Source organism: Sceloporus occidentalis, unplaced genomic scaffold (genome assembly GCF_023333645.1).
Source record: "Sceloporus occidentalis isolate IW3139 unplaced genomic scaffold, rSceOcc1.0.p SCAF_2, whole genome shotgun sequence".
In the NCBI taxonomy this organism is placed as follows: domain Eukaryota; kingdom Metazoa; phylum Chordata; class Lepidosauria; order Squamata; family Phrynosomatidae; genus Sceloporus; species Sceloporus occidentalis.
Window position 1 is genome coordinate 190877745 of NW_028316982.1, and position 22143 is coordinate 190899887.

Consider the following 22143-nt stretch of genomic DNA (forward strand, 5'->3'; position numbering starts at 1 on the left):
TCGCCCCTAGGCTCTAGAACGGCCTGCCGGATGAGATCCGTCAATTAACATCTTTGGACAGCTTCAAAAAGGCTGTCAAGACGGATCTCTTCAGGCAGGCCTTCCCAGACTGAAATATCCCGGCCTCAGGATCTTAGGATTTCCCCCTCCTCAGTAATATCTCCAAAGCCCCCTTTTCTTTAGAACTGAAGTTGCAGTGGTTTATTGGTTGGTATTATTTTGTTTAATTTATTGTTATTTTAACTAGTTATTGTGGTTTTAAATTAGATATGTTGTTTAATTACTTTTTAAGGGGGGAGGGAAATAAACTGTTTTTATGCTGTATGTTATTTTAATGATGTAAACCGCCCGGATTGGTCCGCCACAGGGCGGTATATAAATAAAAATTTATTATTATTATTATTATTATTATTATTATTATTATTTATTTAGCTTGTTTTTGTAACTGTTTCTCTATAGCTTTATTTATGTTTCCTTACAAACTAATTTCTCATAGAATCTTTATTAAACTTTTGTATCTTATAACCCCTCTGGTTGCCTGTGATTCCACTAGTCACCAACACTAGGCAGATTATCACATACAGACGGGATAGGGATGGGATCGCTCCCCCTTCCTCATCCCATCATTAACCTGTCCATGACTGTGCTAGTGTGAAAGGCTTTTAAATTGTAGTGCTGATCTGACCATTAACCCATCATTAAAGTGGCATTGCAATAACATGAACTTCCATTAATGCAAAATGCTGGCCAATGTCACTTTAATGATGGGTTAATGATGGGATAATGATGGGATCTGCACAATGTCATCTGAAAGTCTTTTGAGAGATTGTGATCAATTGTGCTTTTCAGATGGGTTAATGATGGGATCTGTGCAACGTTGTCTGAAAGTCCTTCCCACGCTTGAGAGACAAGGACAGAATAACCCCCATGTGATAATCTGCTATGTCTCCCGCAGGATATTAGAACAATATAATTAAGGACACTCTTTGTCCCTTTCTTGGTATTTAAAACTCTTTCTACCTCCCCCTCACAGCAGCCTAACTGAGCCTCAATGGCTTTTCAACCCTGTCATGCCCAGTCTGGAGGAGGACTCAGAGGACTGAAAGAATGAACCAGAGCCTCTGGGACCTGAGTCCGCAGCTGTGGAACTTGAGTCTGGCTCTAGCTCTGCTGTGCCTGCTCCATCAGAGCCTGTGACATCTCTGGAGGCTCAGCAGCCCAGTCTCTCTGTGGCAGAGTCTGTGACATAGAAGAGGGTCAAGGGTGTGTGTCTACCTTCGGTCAGCATAGAGCCGAAAGGGAGTGACTTCGAAGGTGGAGGAGGCTTTATCAGAAATGTGCACGCACCTGAATGCCTGCAGTGTCCCCATATAAGCAGCTGTAGAATGTTGTCTAGTTGCCAGTGATTATCTGACCTTCATGGGGAAACTACTCTGTCTCCCATTGTTTTTTGGACTGAAACCTTGCTTCTTCAACTGCTGACCCATCTTGACTTTCTGGAATTCTTAACCCTTTGGACTGCCTTATCAATATGCCTATCTGATACCCTGGATGTTGGACTTCTTGACAAATCTCTTGGTAAAACCTCTTCTGATTTTGGACTTGGATTCAGAGACTGTCTTTTGTTTTGCACTGGCTCTACCAGCCAGGGGGTTGTTTGGGAACTGAGATTGTCTTATCAGCCATTTGGCCACATTCCTGGACAAACCCTTACACTAAACATCAATTCCCTTCAAACCTGCTTCTCCCACTTATATACTCACTTGGGAACAGCCCCCACCTTTTCCTGGCTTTGCTCCCATTAGCCAGTGCCAAAGTTTTAATCTGCCTGTTGTCTCCACACAGAGGTTGGCCATTACCCTAATGGCCTGCTTATGACCTTCTGAAGGAAATTTAAATGGCCTTTTTTGAAACTGAACACTGGACTAAATGGAACAAAATAGAAATTTGTTGTAATATACATTTATATGTTCTCACTGTTTGATGGTTGAGATCTAATTCTTTTCATAGGGGTAAGTTTTTAAACAAAGACTGGATGGCCACCTATTGGAAACTCTTTGATTGTGTATTCCTCCATGGCAGGGGATTGGACTAGATGGGTCTTGCGATCTCTTCCAACTCCAAGATTCTATGGCTCTAAGGTTCTTTAATGGCATGCAGGGCTCTTGTTCTACTGATAAATGGGGATTGGGAGGAATCATACTAATTACTGTCTAGATCTGGACAAATGGTATAGCAAGCCATTTTAAAGCAAAACAATTCCTTGATTTCTGAGGGTAGACACTGCAACCCTCAAAAAAGGCCATGGAAATGCATGCAGCCCAACAGTTTCAGTTTACTCACTCCTGTTCTAGCTCATACAGAAAAATATTTCACACCCTTTTATGATGCAAAAGTTCACTTCTATGCATAATGCTGTTGCTTTACATGATGATATTTTCAATTGCAGTCAGGAGGAGCAGTAAATGTGCACTAAGCCAGATAGATAAAATTTTGCTGGATCCAATAAAATTTAATTGTATTAAACCAAGTCCCTAGTTTTTCAAAAGAAATAGCTCAAGAAATATCCCAACACCTTCATCACTCCTTCCCTGGATAAAGATTGCACAAAGAGATCTATTGTAGTTATTTGAAACAACAGAATCAGCACATAATATTCCAACTGCTAAAGTCAAGCTTGTTGTGCTTTTATCACTGGACAAAATCTAATGTATGCCTGGACTTCCAGTGACACAATAGTGGTCTTCTCCCAAGGCAGCTCCCACTCCCTCTAACTGCTCTAGAGGTCCCTGAACTTTCTGCAGCAGAATTTTGAGAGCATGTGCATGGCTCTTTGGAGGAGCAGGAAACAGCCTTTTCAGTGACAGAAACCATTCTCTCAGCAGATGGGATTAATTGGATACCATCCAGTACATTTAGGCATGCCACAGCTGTACTTCAGCTTCCAGTAGCAATAAATCTACACAAAAGAATGCTCAGTTAGGTTATATGTTATTTCAGATCACCAAAGTCTAGCACTGATACTCCAACAGAATATTTATATGGGCTTCTAGGAATATTAATTCAATTTCTTACCTTGCAGAGTTTGCAAGGATAAATGTTAGCAATAGCAAGTACATTTATGTACCGCTTACTGATCTACTAAGTGGTTTACAAAGTGTAAGCTAATTGCCCCCAACAAGCTGGGTATTCATTTTAGTGACTTACGGAAGAGTGACAAGCTGAGTTGACCCAGAGCCCCTATGTGGTATTGAATTCACAACCTTGTGGTTTGTGAGTGAGTGGCTGCAGTATAGGCATTTAACCACAGTGCCACCAGGGCTCCATATTCACAGTGTTGGGTGTTATCTTCTGTTCAGATAACTAAGTATACACCCCTGTGCTTATCATTGATCTTTCAGTCTCTAAATAGTTTTAAATACATTTTAACCCACCCTTTGTTTATCTACTTAGCTATAATATAAAAAAGAAGAGCTGCTTGAACCTGACATGCATAGAATTCGAAAAGGCAAATATTTGACACTGCTAAAATATCACAAAACAGCTGGAAGTGGAATTTCTCTTGAAAGTTTCACACATTGCTAAAACTTAGCATGCAGATTTCCACATGGAAGATGCCCAATAGAACCAAATATTAAGCTCATAGAAGAGAGATATGGTGCTGACGGTACAGGCCAAAAACACAAAATCAATTAATTAATTGACAGCCTATTCAGGGACCATGGAAATTATGACCTTGGCAGCAATTCTTATTCTCACGGAACATATTAGAACAATTTCTTAACTGTTGGAACTAAAAGAGATATTCAGATTCCAAAAAAAATAATAATAAATAAATAAAAAAAAAATCAAATACTCCCTCTGTTGGGAAGATGACAGTTGCCTTAAATAATATAGATGTTTTACTTTGCAAAGAATAAGACCATTTATGTTTCTTTAAAAAAACAGTAGATTAACCAGGAAAAGGTTTCCAGAGAGGAGCATGGAAATATTATCTCAGTTGTTTGATGCAGAGATGCTCAACAGAGTTAAATAAGCAAACCAGCAAATTAAATGCCACTGAATAACTTGAGTAAATAATAGCCCTGTACTCTAACTGATATCCATCCATCCATTTGTTTCCTTTTAGGAAATTTAAACATTTGTGCATATCTGGCAGAAAAGTACCATCTTTTATACACAGTCATAATGTGAAGTATAATGCTTCAATACTTCCTCTGACCCACTTTGCTCTTTCAATTATCTGTAGTACATGTATGCTTAAACTGAAATACATAGTTTCATATAATCCAGTCAGCAAAGATACCTAAAATAGCCATTAGGAACTTGATTCCTTGTTGTGGGAATTTAATCCTCAATGTAGGGGGAAAATGCACAGTTTATTCTTTTAGCTGGTGCAAATATAATTGCTGTTCTGACTGAGAAATTGATGCATATCTACATGGATCTTGTTGTAGGGATGTTTCAGTGTGTTATTTGAATGTAGCCATCCACATGCTATCCACACTCACATCTTCACTAGACTGGCCAGTGCTTATACATATTGAGGAACCTTCCTGAGAGCATTGACAGCCAGCTTCACCCCTATGTACACAATGTGGATTGTCAAACTGTCCTTTTTCCCAAACACAGAAGCCTGTGTTTTAGTTCTGCATGTGGGCAACAGCTGCTTCTCATGCACAGAGCTCAGCTGCACAAGGAAAAGAATTGTTGGTTCAGAATCTATGCATATATTTCAAGAAACCTAGATAGGGGAAATCCAAATTCTACTCTCCACTAGAAAATCTGCTTAATTATTTGCTGAATGGTCATCATACACTGAATTTCATTGTTTAATTGGTTCAGTTTTGGTGAGACTATTGGTTGAATTTTGAACTCAGTATTTAATCCTTGCTAATTGTACAATATGACCCGGAGCAATGGATGCAAGCTGCAGGAAAAGAGATTCCACCTCAACATTAGGAGGAACTTCCTGACAGTAAGGGCTGTTCGACAGTGGAACACACTCCCTCGGAGTGTAGTGGAGTCTCCCTCCTTGGAGGTCTTCAAACAGAGGCTGGATGGCCATCTGTCGGGGATGCTTTGATTTGGATTTCCTTTATGGCAGGGGGTTGGACTGGATGGCCCTTGTGGTCTCTTCCAACTCTGATTCTATGATTCAATTTATTGCAAGTGTTCATAATATATATAAAATTAAAAAAAACATGTATGTTCCCTATAACAACACAGAGATTCCTCCTGCCCACCAGATGACCACTGTGACTTCTAGCATGCCTCACCATGTATTTTGCTGGTTTGGGTGATGGAACATGCAATCCAACAATATCTGGATAGGCCTGATTTATCAGTTCACACTACCTTGAACTGAACATTTAATACATTTTTCAGTCTGAGTTTGATCTTTTTGTTTTACAAAGAAACTTTAATTATCTCATAAAAGCAAAACCATCTTTTTGATGGCTTTAACAGCTTGATCAAACTTGGCCAGTGACCACAATGAATATCATGCTTTGTAATTTTAGATTTGGTTCTACAGGCATAATCTTAGTACATGCACAATGGAAGGAATCATTAAATTACTTGTAAAGGGTAGTGTTTAAAATTCATGTTCTCAAGAAATGTTTAAAAGGGTACAGAAAATGGACATGAGCAATGAAAGCAAACTTAAAACTCAGTCTTCTATCATGCAATAAAATATTGTTATAGGATTTTGAGAAGGAAAGGAAGCATAAATACTAGTGATTCCTATTTAAAATCTGAAGCATGAGGATGTGTAGTAGCAACCAGGAACCTCCTCCACAGTACCTGCAAATAGGTGGTGAGATCTAGAGCTCATTTTTCAATGAATGCTAGATGCATGCAGTAGTTTCCTACCAGATGTATGTCAGCAACTAAATGCATAACGCCTCTATCTGCACATGATTCCTTATCCAATTAAGGATAAATGTGTGTATGCCTATGTCCAGGTCTTAATGATTTCAGCAGCTGTTCTGAACAGCTGGACATACTGGTTATTTAAGGCATGAGCAAAGTTGCTCTATTGCTCACAGTGTATAAATTTCCTTCGTGAATGGAAAATATGTGATTTTTTAATAACTTTTTCAAAACATACATTGCGAGACCACAAACTAAAAACATTATCTGACTTGCACTCTTGGGAATATGGTACATGCTCTTGTTATCTTAAAAGGTTTTCTATGTTTCTTAAGTTCAGACATTTTGAAATGTTTTTAAACATGCACACAGAATCACCTATATTTATATTGGGAGTGGGATCCATATGTGTCTCGCTTTGCCTTATGAGGATTAAAAACGAACAAAGATATCACTGCAATCAACACCAAATGGATATCAGCTTCTTATTACACAATATTACCTGTAGGAGTTTCCATCTTCCATTCAAGTCTTCAAGGCGATTGAGAGAGTAGGGGGAAAGCTGTATCTCAGTTGAGGTAAACTGATGAGCTAGGTCATTAACACTGTCCACATTCTCTTTGAGAGGGGCAATTTCTGCTTGGTAAACCTGTATAAAGAAAAAAAAATCTAAATAAAGTTCTGTACATTGACAAAACCTTTAGTATAAATTACATAAAGCCCAAGCCTATTGTTAATGCAAATCAACTATCTTGTAGTCATATATTCAGAGCCTGGTATGAAGCTCTACGCTAAGGGTGGTGACATCTACTTGCATTTTTGTTTTTACTAGAAACCCAAGATCCATCATCTGGAGTCTGATTGAAAAAACATTTAGAATGATAAGGCCAAGAACTGAATTTGGGTATTAGAACTGATTGAAGCACATATTCCTCCCAAACAAAATTCAACTTCTGGTTATCCCTAGATCAAAAATATAATTAAGCTGGAGGCATTCATTTTGCTGATATTAGTTTTAAACAACTTGGAGTCAGAGGTCTTTGTCAATTTTCTCCAGATCATTCAAATATCCTTAAGAAGAGTCAGATCTATCTTCTGCCCCTCCTTGCTCTAGACCAGCTAGATCAGCAGTAGTTGTTGGGGTTGATACTACAACATCATTTAATACTGTGGGAGAAGGCAAGCAAGCAAGCAAACAAAAAAGCTTTCCCAAGATTGAGAAGTGATGGAGAATACTTCAGAAAAATAAAAAGTTAAGGCTGCCTGTAGTCTCCCTGCAAGAGCTGCTCCCATAGTGTTGCATCCATAGCACTTGTATGTAATTTAAACAAAAGCATTGGAGGAGACAAGACCTCCAGAGAACTCTGAAAACAGCCACATAAATTACAATCTAGTGAAATATTTTCTCTGTGTCTTTTAAAAACTGACTAGAGATTTAATGCAATATATTCTGAAATAATACCAGGCTGGTTTAAGAAGATATTGCATAATTTGATTTTCTATATTAACTTTCTTTCATCAGGACAGCTATAGATTTCATTTCCCACTTTTATTTGCAGAGGTGAAATAGGTTTTTCAATGGACTAAGTGCTGTGTTTCCTCCCTGCTTTCGATATCCATAGCAGTAAAACTCTTTTTTTTCTTTCACCAAATAGAGATGAGAAATGGAATGGAATAAATTCAGTAGAACAGTACAGATTATGGCATTTTAACAACTGATTAATATGAAACAAAGCAAACTGCCAAGAAACCAAAGCTGTTCTCCCCTTTGAAAGGGACCACCAAAAAATAAAAATACAGACTGTCTGCTTTTGAGCAATGAGAAATTTTAAGAGCAGTGCTACTAAGGACTTTATCACATCAGCCTGCTGTCCCACCACAATCACACTAGTTAACAAATGGAAGCATACTGATTTGGCATCATATCTGATCACACTTTCTCTCATGATAGTGCTTTGGTGATCCATGGTGGTGTGGTGTTTTTGATATTGCCAAACTCTGTCTTCTGGGAGGAAGCATGGAAAGAGTGACTGTGGCTGCCAATTGCCTCTTGAAGCTGGCTTTTGTATGAATATGCAGAGTTGGTGGCTTTAGGCGATGTCTGGCAGCTGTGATGACTCCTCCTCCCTGCTCCTGAAGCAAGGGGCTGTTGTGTACACATTAACACAGCAACGTGCAGAAGTGATTGCAGCCACCAACTACGTCCTGAACCCAGCTGCTGTGTGAATGCATACCACATGACTGCCTGATAAGTGCAACAGCAGTGGAAGGAACCTATTGCGTGAAGGCAGAAATGGAATAACAGCAAGACCGAGAGCCTATTGACAAGTTTTGCCCATCAATGAAAAGTAAGAAATGGGATGGAAGGCAGTAGCAGGACATTCACAACATTCTTGATGTGTACCAGCCAAAGAAGCTTTTATCCTGTTAAAACTGTGCTTTCTAGCCTTGGATGAAAAAACACTGGATATGCATTTGTAACATTTACCTTAGAAATGAATAGAGCAGAAGTGCAGGCCAAAAGACACTCCTACATCTCAGCCCACCAGCAAACTCTAGTTAGCAGCTCTTTCTTCTCTCTACCCAGCCCTTCAGTCTGTGTGCTTGGCAGTGCTCGGCACATTATCGTCTTAAAAAGCTAACATTAGTATTGATTTAAGCAGCCAGGTATTTGATATCTCATCAGCTACAATTTGATTTATATGCAAATACTGGATTCATTCTGTGGGATAATTAGTCTTTCTTTTTATGAAAGAAATAGGCTGATTGTGGGATTTATACATTAATATTTATCATTTTCAGTGTGACATTCTACATATCCTTTATCCTCTGGCACATTAGGCTAATGTCTACAATAAGAACACTGGATGATCTCCATGCACAGAGCATCAACTCCGAGTGCCTCAGCCACCCATGCTCTGTTGGAGTACTAATGGTCCTCAGAGAAATTGATGGGAGTGAATATAATTTATAGATGTTTCTTACAAAGCACAAAAGGTGATGTCAGTGAAGTCAGATGTGAGTGGAGTAATGAGTTACATTGTGCTGTGCAAGCCAAACTATCTTCAATATCAAAAATATCTTTATATACAGCCTCAGTTTGGTCATCTTGACTTCCAGCGAGGCTTCTGGATTATTCTGATTTCTTGTCTGCAGTCCCCATTTCTATCAATGGGAATTCTTTTACTATTTCTATTTCTTCATTGTCTAGATTGAACTTGTGAAGGTCCTCAATGATCATTATTTTTGTTTTCTTTATGTTCAGCATTAAGCCTGCCTTTGCAGTTTTATCTTTGATCTTCCTTAGTAGGTGTTCCAGGTCTGTGAGGTTTTCTGCTAGTACTATGGTGTCATCTGCATATCTTAGATTGTTGATATTCCTTCCTCCTATTTTCACTCCTCCTTCTTCTGTGCCCAAGCCTGCTTTTCTTATAATATGATCTGCATATTTAAAAGGACAAAGGAGGTCCTGGGAAATTAGTTGAGTGTTATGGTCTTTGAGAAGTGAAGAGCCACTTCAGGCAGTGCGAGGGCACCTTGTTCTGGGGGGTTGTGATTTGCGAACAGAACTAGACTTTCATAGGATTTGTACTCCTGATGAAGACCCTTTAGTGGAACTTGTATTTAAAGAAATAAAACACAGTTTCAGGTGAAAACAAGTCAGTGAGTGAACTGGAACAAAGACAATTTGTAACAAGTGAAGTAATGTACACATTATAACAACAAGCCTTGAGTGCCAACTGCCAAAAAGATACTAACTTAACGTCTGTCTGTAAATAAACATTTTTTGTCTTATGGCTTACAAAGGTGTGGCTTGAAGTAATTTATAAATAATGCTACCAAGAATAAAAAAAACACTTAATAGAAAAGGATACTGGGAGCCCATATCTGAGTCACTTGTTAAGTGAGTAGACTAGGGTAAAAAATGGGGCCATTGAGAGGACCAAGAGTTAAAGAGATATGCTATAAGACAGCAGAAGAATACTGTATATCCTAGTGGTCACAATGACATTTTGGGTGTGCTGCACACCACTCTTTTTAGGGGGGAAAAAGACCACTCCACCTAAATGATAGTGATAGAATACAAATAATGTTTCCCTGTGGCATCTCCTGCATGGAGGTCCAATGATCACACTTTTCAACCTGTATGTGTCAAAATGTATTCATTTTGTAGTAGAACAATCTTTGATATTTGTTGACACATAAAAGCTTGCTTCCTGGCTTACTGGGAGGCAGCAGGAGTCATGCCCAGTTAATGTTGGTGTCAGTTTGTCACACCCCAAGTGAAAGGGGAACCATGCAGCAGCATCCAGCCATATGGAATCCCATATCTGTCACCCCTAGTGTCACTTGGCAATCTGGCTCATTTACCCAGACCCATAACAGTGTTAATCAGATGTGCAGCTGGAACTAATGAAGTTGTGCCCCCTCACCCCAAATTTATGTGTCTTGGTGTGCCTTGTTGTGGTCACTGGAGCAAGTACTTTTAGGCAACATTCTTGTAACTTGGTACTTAAGTAATAATCAACATTCTTGGATCACTGTGTACTCACTGTAGCTACAAGACTGTTACTTGAAATATTTACAGTTCATTGTTTTATTGTCAGAAGATCTTACAGTTAAGGCTATACTTGTGCAGTTCCTGTTCATATCCTACGTATTACTTGCTTTCTTTTCTTTGCATGTTCATTTTTATAAGGAGCACATTACTTGTTACTTTAAAATATTTTGTTATTATTATACACAGAAATGCCATATTATAATAATATTAAAATATTTTTAAAAGCCCAAATCTCCCAAAATCTAATGCACAGTTCTGAAATGTGTAGACTATTTGTTACACAGTACCAGTTGTTTCATTTCATTTAAAGAATGGATTTATGTATTTGTTACTAAACAATGTAACATGTTACAGATTTGATGGTTAGGTTTGTTACATTCACACTTTGTTACACTGTCCCTGAAAGTATACAGTTAAAAAGGTTTTATATATCATCAGTATTGGCTTCCCATGCTGAATTTTATAAAACTGATGACAAGACACTGAAAGAGTAAGTACACAGAAATAGCAGGCTTCCTACCACAGGAAAGCTACCGAACAGCATTTCTTTAAGCTATATGCAGTCTTACATTTCTGACACCTGCAACTTTATATTTGGTTACATCATTATAAAACAGGAATGGTTCTCACTGGTGCATTACTGTGTGAAATATATCATACCAACTACAGAGCTGGCATAAGAATCAAGGTTTAATAATCTCTCTTAAAAGATACATACTTGAGACACAGATTTCCCTATCTTTGACATCTTATTCTTTATGTGGTCCTTTCAAGCAATAACTAAAACACTGCTTCAAAATAGGTCAATTAATCAGTTACTCAATATTTTTCACCTTAGTTGATTTACTAGCAATGAAATATGTGAACAAGCTAAATTTAGTTCTCTAGAGTAAGTGTTAAGATCTGTTATTTCAAAGTGTATGGACATTTAGCAATGCCTATGAAAAATGGTGATTGCTTTTGATGCATGAGACTTTGGGAGACTTTGGGGCCAAACAGATGGCTGGGAAGGAGAGGGTTCTGTCTGCTCTGGCTGCGATCAGGCCAGGACTGTGGCAACCACACTGCCTACCCCCAAAGCAGGCTGCAGCTGCAGGTCTCAAACCACACTGGCCAAGAGTTGGTTTGAAGTAACTGCTTTTTACAGCAGTGGTGGTGGGCTCCTTTTTGCAGCACCAGAGTGGCTTCTGGCTTCCTTTGGCCCATGTGCTTTGGGTCTGAGAGAAAGAAGTTGGCAGTATAAGCTTTGTAGACTAAGGAGATTATCACACAAGCCCCCATTCTTACCACAATCGCATTATTGAAAAAGAAATGCATGCATACTGGCTTGGAAGCAGTCCCCATGGCACATGTCTGCAATCACTGCAATCACTCTTTCAGTCTAGGACTCTCTTTCCCAGCATGCTCCTTAACCCTACCTCTATCCACTATTGCTTTATCAACATTTTTGTTATTAGCTGCCTTCGAGTTGACTTTGACCCATGGTGATCCTATGAATGAGAGACCTCCAAGCCACTCGATCCTCAATCACCTTGCTCAGGTCCTGCAGATCCATGGCCCTTGTATTCTTTGACTGAGTCTCTCAATCTGGAATGTGGTTTTTCTCTTTTCCTATTGCCCTCAACTTTACCAAGCATTATATTCATTTCTAGTGAGTCTTTTCTCCTCACGACACAGCCAAAATATTACAACCTAAGTTTGGTCTTATTTGCTTCCAGGGAGAGTTCAGGCCTGGTCTGCTCTAGTTCTCATCCACTGATCTTTTTAGTGGTCGAAAGTATTCTCAGAACTCTTGTCTAGCACCACATTTCAAATGATCTGATTTTCTTCCTATCAACTTTCTTAACTGTCCAGCTCTCACAACCACATATAGAAATGGGAAATATGACAGCATGGGCAATCCTAACTTTAATATCTAATTATATATCTTTATTCTTCAGGATCTTGATTAGTTCCTTCATAGCTGTCCTTCCAAGTCCTAGCCTTCTTCTGATTTCGTGACTGCAGTCTCCACTCTGATTGATGACTGAACCCAAGTTCAGAAAATTGTTAATTATTTCAATCTCTTCATTGTCTGCTTTAAAGGTTTGTGAATCATCTATGGTCACAATTTTTGTTTTCTTGATGTTCAGCTGTAAACCTATCTTTGTGCTTTCTGCCTTGACCTTCTTTGATAATCTTTCCTTATCTCTGATATTTTTTGCTAGTATTATGGTGACATCTCCAGATTGTTGATGACCAGTCATCCAATTTTCACGCATCCCTTCTCTGAGTCAAATCCTGCTTTTTCTATGATGTGTTCAGCATATAAATTATATAGATAGGGTGATAGATTACAGCTTTGCCTAACCTCCTTTCCAATTGGAAACCATTCCATTTCTCTGTATTCTGTCCTGACAGTAGCCTCTGCATTATACATCAGGACTATAAAATGTTATGGCACACCCATTTTTTTAAGAGCAAGCCATACTTTCTTGTGATCTATACAATCAAATGCTTTGCTGAAGTCTATAAAACACAGTCTGATTTCCTTTTGAAACTCTTTAGTATGTTCTATCATCAAGTGTATGCTTGTGATATGATTCTTAGTGCCTCTCCCTTTCCTGAACCCAACTTGGACATCTGGCAGTTCTCACTGCATATATGTTAACAGTCTCTTTTGTAGAATTTTAAGCATAACTTTGCTTGCACAGAAAAGTAATGCAATGGTTCTGTGATTGCTGCAGTTCTGGTTCAAACCTTTCATTTTTACATTTTTATTTTTCTCTCTCTCTTTTAAACAATTTAGGCATTATGGTAATAGAATTTAGGGGGAAGGAAAGCAAAACAAAGAAAGTTTTTTTAAAAAAGAAAGAAAGAAAGAAAGAAAGAAAGAAAGAAAGAAAGAAAGAAAAGGCTGTTTGGGAACAGGACGGCAAGAAGGAAACTGATACTATGTGACTGCCTAGTGCTGAGATTGAGGCTCAGACATTATCACACACAAATCTAACACTACAGGGGTGATATTAGCAACAACTGTTAGGGAAATCCAGTTAATGAAAAGTTGTGCAACAGACCAGCTACTTCTCAGCCACAACACCATATGATAAGGTTTGGCCATAGATGTGTCCGTTCTGCTTTAATTCCTCTTTTTAGATTCATCTCATAATCTCCCAAATCTGCTTCACCAGTGTGTACAACTAAGGACAACAAAATGTAACTAATTAGATATTTTTAAAAATAGAATTCAGCTATTTCCTACATCTTCAAGTGTGGGATGCTGTCACACTCCCTTCCAGCTTCAGAGAAATTTGAAGATTATTTAATATTTTTATCTTTGTTTCAGGAGCCAAAGATTAGCAGGAATCATAAGAGAGAATGGTACCTGACGTTTTCCTGGAACCTTTGCCCTGAGCAGATCAGAAGATTCCGCCAAAATTCCTGTTCAAAAGGCTTCATGAGTAACTAGGCTTTAAAAAAAGAAAAGAAAATAGAGCTGTGCATAGCCCATGTTGTGAATGTGCTCTTTCATCAAGAGGACATGAATGACTGTTTGGCCTTTTAAAGTTTGAATGTCTTTTTGCATCTCAATTGCTTTCTTATGTTTTTCCACTGAAAGCTTCTGAATGACTTCACTGAGTTTTCTGAAAAGCACTTAGCTGCCTTACAGACGAGCAACAACACCATCTAGTTGGTCATATAGCCATTTGTTATTTGGTATTTATACAGTCAGAGTGTAACTACAGTACAGATAGCCATGCATGCATTTTCCTTTTACCCAGACCCATCTGTAGTTGAATGTTTGCATGAACTATTTCACAAATTTAGGATAAATGTACAGCAGTGCCCTTTTAATATTTGGCAGCCAAAGGAGTTGTATCAAAGGGAATCCATTTTATTCCATTTCCACAGATCTGGACATCTTATTTTTTAAGTTATGAAATTATTCTATTTATGTATATTATTTTAATTTACCATCTAATTATGTAAATTAAATACAGTGATTTTTGCATTTTATTATCATCATATCTCAGTCTTCTTTTTGAATGCTATACTTCTCCCTCTCACTCTTCTTCTTTTTCCTCCCCTCTCTCTTCCCTCTTCTTAACTGGCAAACCTCCTTTCCATAGCACCCATCATTGTAAATCTCACCCGCCTTCTCTTTCTTTCACTTTGCTTCATCTTGTACATGTGTAAAGTTGCAGAAAGCTACCAGTGCTGCTTTAAACAGAGGGCTGGTATGGTGACAAGCATTTGGAGGCATGGCAGGGGGTTGGACTGGATGGTCCTAGTGGTCTCTTCCAACTCTACGATTCTATGATTCTATGATTCTACCACACAAGCCCTGTTCTTGCAGTAATCATGCTACTTAAAAAGAAGAAAACATACTAGGTTCAGAGTAGACATTATCACATGTCTTTGCAATCATGCGACTGGGGTTAGCCCTGTCATTGCACTCTCTTCATGACTCCCCCTTAACCAGCCTTCTTGCCCTATGCCCTACCCAGCATGCTTTCATTTATTTTATTTTATTTTAATTTTAACTTTTTCACACAGTTCTAGAGTTCTGTTACTTCAATGTAGGTAACAAAAGAAAAAGTCTGGTCAGCCCCTTTCATTGAATTTTGATTATGGAGCAGCTGTGTGTGTGAGTATTGTGGCATGCTGTAAAATTCAATTGCCATTCCAATCAACATCTGTATAGAGGGTGGGATGGGGAATGAAATATCATAGGGTTCGCCTTTAACTGATTCCTTAAAGAATCACATGTAAATAAATGTTCAATTATGCCAGTTTTAAAATAGGTCTTTAATTTTATATGGGTTTTTTTTTGTTTTATTTCCTATAAGAGTAATCAAAATAATATCTGAATGCTTCTACGATGATGTTCATTTATAATATAAATGTTATATATAATTTTTATATAAAATTTATATTATAAACCGATATCACCGTAGAAGCATTCAGATATTATTTCAATTACTCTTACAGTAAACAAAAAAATTGACCTAACTCTTTTTATTGCTTGACATGATAATAAGCCCAAAAAGATTAGCCTTGTTGTGATATCCAATTATTTTTTATTAGTGAAAACTACCACTAGTTTGTCTGACTGAATCACCAGGAAACAGGCACCTGGAACGTCAAAACTAGGTATTAATAACTACAGATCATGGATTAACCTGAAAATGCTGAAACAGTCTCAGAGGAAACAGGAATATGCAAGATCCAAATATGACAACTGTCCAACTAAGATTAATATCAAAATATACATATTTCAGTGTACTAGTTCAAACAAGCTACAGATATAAAAGGTATGAAGGAAGACTTTCTACAAACCAGCTGAGACAAAGATCACAGGAGCTGTGATATATGTCAGAGCTGAAAGTATAAAACCACTGACATATGACAACAATAATTAGAGATTAAAAAAGATTTTATGAAAAATTGATCAATGGAGAGAAATCAGGGAGATCATTAACAAATGTATGCAGTCAACATCATCCTGCTTTCAAAGCTTTCTGATGTATAGGAGGCAGAAGTAAAGACACATGTAAAAAACCCTCTCTTCCTGATAGTTTATATTTCTTTGCAGTTTGCATTTTTGAGACAAGTCCACTTTATCATCCAGCTATCTTTGCTACTACAGGTTTTTTGGTTATCTGACTACACTTGTAGCAGTTTTACCAAACACCTGGTCAGCTCATGCTACCCACTCCTCTCTTTCAGTTAGTCTCAAAGGTGCTTTTGCTTACTATATTTGGTCGTTGTAATATTCCACTTCTTAGTCCTTCTCAGATGCTATTTTTGGAAGAATGGATTCTAAATTCCCCAAATACAGATGTACTACAAGAAGAAAGTTGTTACTATGTGATGGGTTGTATTTATGCCCTTAGGCAAGGCATCTGGTAAGGCTCCTAGACAGGTCAGTTGAAATTGCACTGCAATATGTCTTGAGATTTTACAGCCAGAAGAACTAACATGGATTGGGGTGGATTATCGCATCAGTGAATAATCTTGTACATTACAGAGATCTCATGAAAACACAGAAGGAGGGGAGGAGACTGAGTCCATCTGAGACTTAAGTCTGTAAAATCATAGAATCTTAAGGGTTTGAAGAGGTCACAGGCCCAGCTAGTCTAACCCCCTGCTGTGCAAGAATACACAACTACAGCACTCCTAAAAGATGTCTTCTCTATCTCTGCTTAAAAACTCCTGAAAAAGGAGAGTGCACTATCATCTGAGATAGTCTATTTTACTGTCAAACAACTCTTACACTAACAAAGTTCTTGCTAAAGCAGAATCTCTTTTATTTACATTTGAATCCATTGGTCTATGTCTCATGTAAGATGTAAGAAGAATTCCAGTGATAATTCTGATACACTGGTTTCTGTATTGTGAAGCTATGTTGTATAGATGAACAGAGACATACTGTATGTTCCATCTTCTGGTCATAGTGAGCTGAACAGATGGAACTGTAGTTGTCTCTTGACAACTCAAATGGCTGAGTACAGTGTAAAGGATGTAAGGACCAGCAACTTCCACAGGGCTGCAGGTTGCGCCTCTGTGCCCTCGAGAATAGAAGACTTACTTCACTAGTGTGGAAATAAGATGCATGTATTACACTATAACAGAATTCCTGTGGGATAGAATAATTCTGTGAACTGTTGGAGGACTGAAATTTCGAGGAAGTTACTTATTCAAGTCCCCAAAGGCATCCCAGGAAAGTAAAACTTGCATATGTCTCCTTCAGTATATTATCCACTGAAATACACTGGCTCTTGTCTTCTATAACTAAAGCACAGACCAAGACAGTTCGAAGTATTTGAAGTGCTCCATTCCAAGAGAATGGAAATGGCAACAAACCATATCAGCCTAATTATCCCTACTGGGAAAGTGCCTGACAAGTATGGAAAGACTATGCTGGTCTCTCAGGAGTGTAGTATGTATTGACCCAGAAAGTTAATTAGGCACATGATGAAATGGCAGGAGATAAATGAAAGAGAAAAGACTTTGTGAGGGATTGACATATGAAAGGTGTGACAGCCAATTAGGGGTTATGCTGACATGATCAAGAATGGATGCAGTGGTCTCTACTCAAATAGCCCAAGACAAGAAATAGAGAAAAGAATTGGATGTTGTATTTACCTCATGAGAGGCCTCAACACAACCATTTGAAAAGTTGTAAATACATCTTCAAAATCCACTCTGTGAGAACAGATTAATATTAGGAATCATCTTAAAGTCCATTCCAAACTGTGGGGAACAAATTCCACTTGTTCCATCATACTGTGTATGAAGATGTATAACAGCTTTTTTTGGTGACAAGTTGTGATATGGAGAGTTTCTGTTCAGGAAAGTTAATAGGAGTATCTCTGTGATAACTAGGGGCCCTCTCACACTACAGAATTATAGCATTATGATTCCACTTTAATTGCCACTTCCGCAAGCTCTCTCTGGTGAAGAATGCTTAATACCCACCCCAAACTACAAATCCCAGGATTCCACAGGATGGAACCATGGCAGTTTAAAAGGAATCATAGCTTCTGTAGTGTGAAAGGGACCTAGATCATGCGAGACAATGATGTGTGAAATAGTGATCACAAAAACATATTATGAGAATATTGCAGTGTTTAGGTTCTTAATAAGTTGTAGAATATTAGTAAAAAGATAAAATAGTTGTGAATGAATTAAAGTAGTAGCCTCACCATGACAGCACAAAGGCATAGTAAAGAAAATGAAAACTGGGCCATGCAGAGATTATTTGGAAGGGAGCAATGTGAGCACTGCCAAAAATATCTTCACTTACAGTATGCCTTGTGCCTGTCAACCTAGTCTGTCTTACAGACAGGCAAATGAGTAAAAAGATATTTCAAAAGAATTATCATACAGGGGAAGGTGATTCTTAACATAATCTTTATGTTAAGCTCAGCACTCTGCTTCAAAATTCAGACCTCCTGGCCCCATTCAGACCTCCAGGCCCCATCAATACCTCAGCAGGCCTATTTTGCAATAACTCGGATCCCAAACAATCTCCAAAGGCAGCTCCATTTAAAGCATACGGCAGAAGTTAACTCTTTATGTAACTAATGCATGAGGAAATGAAGCTCAGTCCAGTTGTCTTAAGCTATTTGGGTAGATCCAGTGGTATTGCCAGGCTTGGTGAAAACCAGTGTGGGTTGGGGAGCTGCCAAAGGGGGGGGGGGGGCTGCAGTGATCTGACCAAACGTCAACTCCCACTGCCTTGCTGACCTGCTGCCCTCATCACTGCCTTGGCTTTCTCCTGGGGGAAGAGCTGGGTTGGAGACAAAGCCACAGGAGTGTTGCCTCTCCACTGCAGTTGGAGAAGGGCCCAAATGGGTCCTCTATGGTGTCAACTGGTGCAGTCAACACTCCCTGCACCACTCCAATGATGTCACTGCCTAGATCAACTGATAAAAGATTTGTGTGATCATCAGTTCCAACTAGACAAATACCATTACCATCACAGATAATTACCATGCACATCAATTAGTCACAGAGAGGATTACAACTCCTTAAAAGAGTTTCAGCACTCCAGAGTCCTGGTAAAAGTTTATGTAGACTCTTTAGAATCGTAGAGTTGGAAGAAACCTCAAGGGCTATTCAGTCCAACCCCCCTGCCATGCAGGAAATCTCAATCAAAGCATCCCCGACAGATGGCCAGGGGATCCTTTGTGCAAGCAGGAAGGTAGAACCACATGTACATATTTTGGCAGCATCTTGGCTATGCAAGTGCATCTTCTTTCCTTAGCTTTATCTTCTTCCTTACTACGCAGCTGGCCAGAAGTCCCATTTAGTATCTCCCCTTTTTCTTGTTTCTTGGAGTACTTTCCAGAATATGGGCAGAGATGGGAACAGATATATAAACTGAGAACAAATGCAGATTTTGTCGACCTTGCCCCCAGCTGGTAGATATGCACATAGAATTGGCGACTTAAGGGTTTAAGGATACTTTCACTTATAGCATGTGCAATTCAGTCACAAAACATTTTGTTGTTGCTGCTGTAAACACCTTTTTTTGTATGCTGTATGTCCCATTAATAATAATTTAAATCTTCTTTTGCACCAATGGTTTATATTGATATCATACAACCCTCTTGGAGAGGTTTGGAATGACAGTAGAGGAGAATACACAGACCCAAAAGATACCCCATAGGATCCTCCTTCTCTGTTTTTAAACTAAATATCTGACACAGCATATGAACTATCACACATATTGGACTCATTATTATTTGAGGCAAGCCAATCATATTCCTCGCAGTAAAAGCAAACAAACAAACAAACAAACAAGATAATTTCAAGACAATGAAAGTTTAGTATGGGTCTTGAAATCCTCCTGAGCATTGCAATTAACTGGACAATCAGGTGGTCCAGTATAAAGAAGTGATTTTTGCCAGTTTAGGCTGCTCTTGAGAGGAAGGTCTTTTATTAATGCTTTCTTTGTGTTCTTTAAAGACAGCTTGACTAAACTTTGACTGGTTCAGAGTGTGGACCAGACTGTAGGTGGGGAGGGCAAAGTAGATGGATCCTATGAGATACAGCTATTGGCCTTTAAAGGCTTAATGTTACTTGCAAAACTATTTTCATCTATATCAGCTCTATCAAACTTTAAGATCAGCAACACAGGGTCTGAACAGATGGGCCAAATGAAGCAGCTTCCAGACACTTTGGAGGTGTTCTATTTAAATAACACACACCTCCAAAGTGGCTGGAAACAATGCTGAAACCACTGTCTGGTTCTTAGGAACAAAAAGGAGCCAGGATAGACCGACTCCTGGCAGCACTGGTTAGTCCCTGCATCCAGGTCCTGCCTTGGGAGCAGGCCATGCACACAGTAGGGTTCTGACCAGCTACCAGCTGGAGCACACTCAGGCTGCTCTTTCTCACCCGTCTGTTCATCACTAATTCATCATTAAGGACAATCAATTAGACAAATACATGAGAGAAGGCCTTTTCTACAGTGGTCCTACTACCTCACACCTCTGGAATGGGTTACCATCTGGAATCCCACGAGCCACTGTCACAATATGCCATTGTGCCCATGACATTGTTGCTGTCATAGTAAGTATTTAGGAAAGCCTTGAATACTTTTTATTTTCTGAATATGTTTTATAGAACCATTCTTTGCTGTCGCTGTAACTGCCTTTTGGCTTTTACGGCTATCTGGATTGGATTTTATTGTTTTTTCTTTATTTTAAAAATTTGAATTTATTAATTTTAGCTATTTAATTACTGAATGGGAATTGATTGTATGGATTTTATTCCATAAGCCACTTAAGGAAGGCCCTTAAAGTCAGCCTAGAAATATTTTAAGTAAATGCATATGATAAATAAGTGTGTGTGTGTGAGATAAGGAAGAAAAATGAATATTTGAGTTGGAGTATCTATCGAATTAGGATTTCAGACAGCTCTGTCCTCGTTATACTTTGAACTTCACACACTTTCAAACTAAACTAATTACTGTGTTAGCTTAATAAATTGATTTTATTTCACTAACTGACTTGCTTATGTGTAGAACTACTTGACAGTTATGGTATCTGCATACCTAATAGGCCCAGCAACAAAATAAACTCCCTCTGTGGATACAAATGACAGTGTTAAAGTTGCTGATAACCTTATTTCATTTAGAGACTCACTGAAAAGTGCCCTGTTTTCAAAGATGAGGCTTGTCTTATATTTTTATATAAAGATAGATTTTCATTTCTGGTAAGTCTTTGTAACAGCTTATATGAAACTTTGGTGGTCAGGCCAGTTTGTAGGCCAGTTAGCTTTCTAAAACCCTTTTAGGTCTAATACTGAATTTTGGAAAAAGATTAAAAAGGCAAAAAATAATCTTTATGGGGATATGACTCAGTTCACCCAGCATGCTAACAAAAGTCTACTCAAAGATCATTATTACTAAAAACCCTTACTCTAGTCTCAGTATGTCCATGCTGAGCTTTCAATGAAATCAGCAGGACATGCCCATCTAAGGATAAAACTTAGCTTCTTGTTATATCTGGACAGATATATTAAGATTAAAAGAAGGAATAAAGCTGTCTAAGTTATAATATTTCAGAAGCAATCCCTTGAGTCACTGTGCTGTTTAGCCCTTTGGCTTAAGAAGGTGGATATAGCCAATTTTAAGTCACTGTGCCTTCAAGGGAACTAAACTACGTTTCAAGAGTTGAAGTTTGAAAGTAAAATTAATCAATTTACCTAGTCAAGTCAGCAGCCCTGCATACAGAATCAGAACTGGAAGGGACCCACAGGACACAACTAGTCCAACAATTTGCTGTGCAGGAAAAGACAGCTAAAGGCAGCATCTATTTACATACTGTATTATTATTTATAAATGTTTAACATGAACCAGCCCTGTCTTTTTAATTTCCTAGCTTCTTATGTTGTTGGGGAAGGTCTGCAAAGGGGCTATATAGCCATGTCTTGCTGAAAAGGGTTACTTAACTTTATGACACTGAAAACCCTGATAAGGGAAAGAAGGTTGGGAGTGGAAGGTATGGGAATGGAATATGTATCCCTGTTTGCCCCACTTACAAATAATACTTAAAAAAAAAGCTTTCCTCTTATCTGAATTATTTCTTCATACAAGTGGTGCTCTCATACCAGCAGTAAAGCAAGGCTAGAAAATGCTACTTTGTAAGGCTTAGTACACAGCAATGTACAAAACAAAAATAAGGTCATCTTCAGCTTTTCCCATTTCCTGGGCC

At 38.4% G+C, this 22143-nt stretch overlaps 1 protein-coding gene across 9 annotated transcripts in view; it reads right to left on the reverse strand.

The window, feature by feature from the left end:
- The window catches only part of LOC149319486 (dystrophin-like), a 1434671-nt gene that overhangs the window by 202921 nt on the left and 1209607 nt on the right, over positions 1-22143 (reverse strand). For all 9 annotated transcript variants that reach the window (XM_089511816.1, XM_089511819.1, XM_089511811.1 and 6 more), the window contains one exon: positions 6377-6523. In XM_089511816.1, the coding sequence (XP_089367942.1) occupies positions 6377-6523 (147 nt within the window). The remainder of the gene's footprint in view (positions 1-6376; positions 6524-22143) is intronic.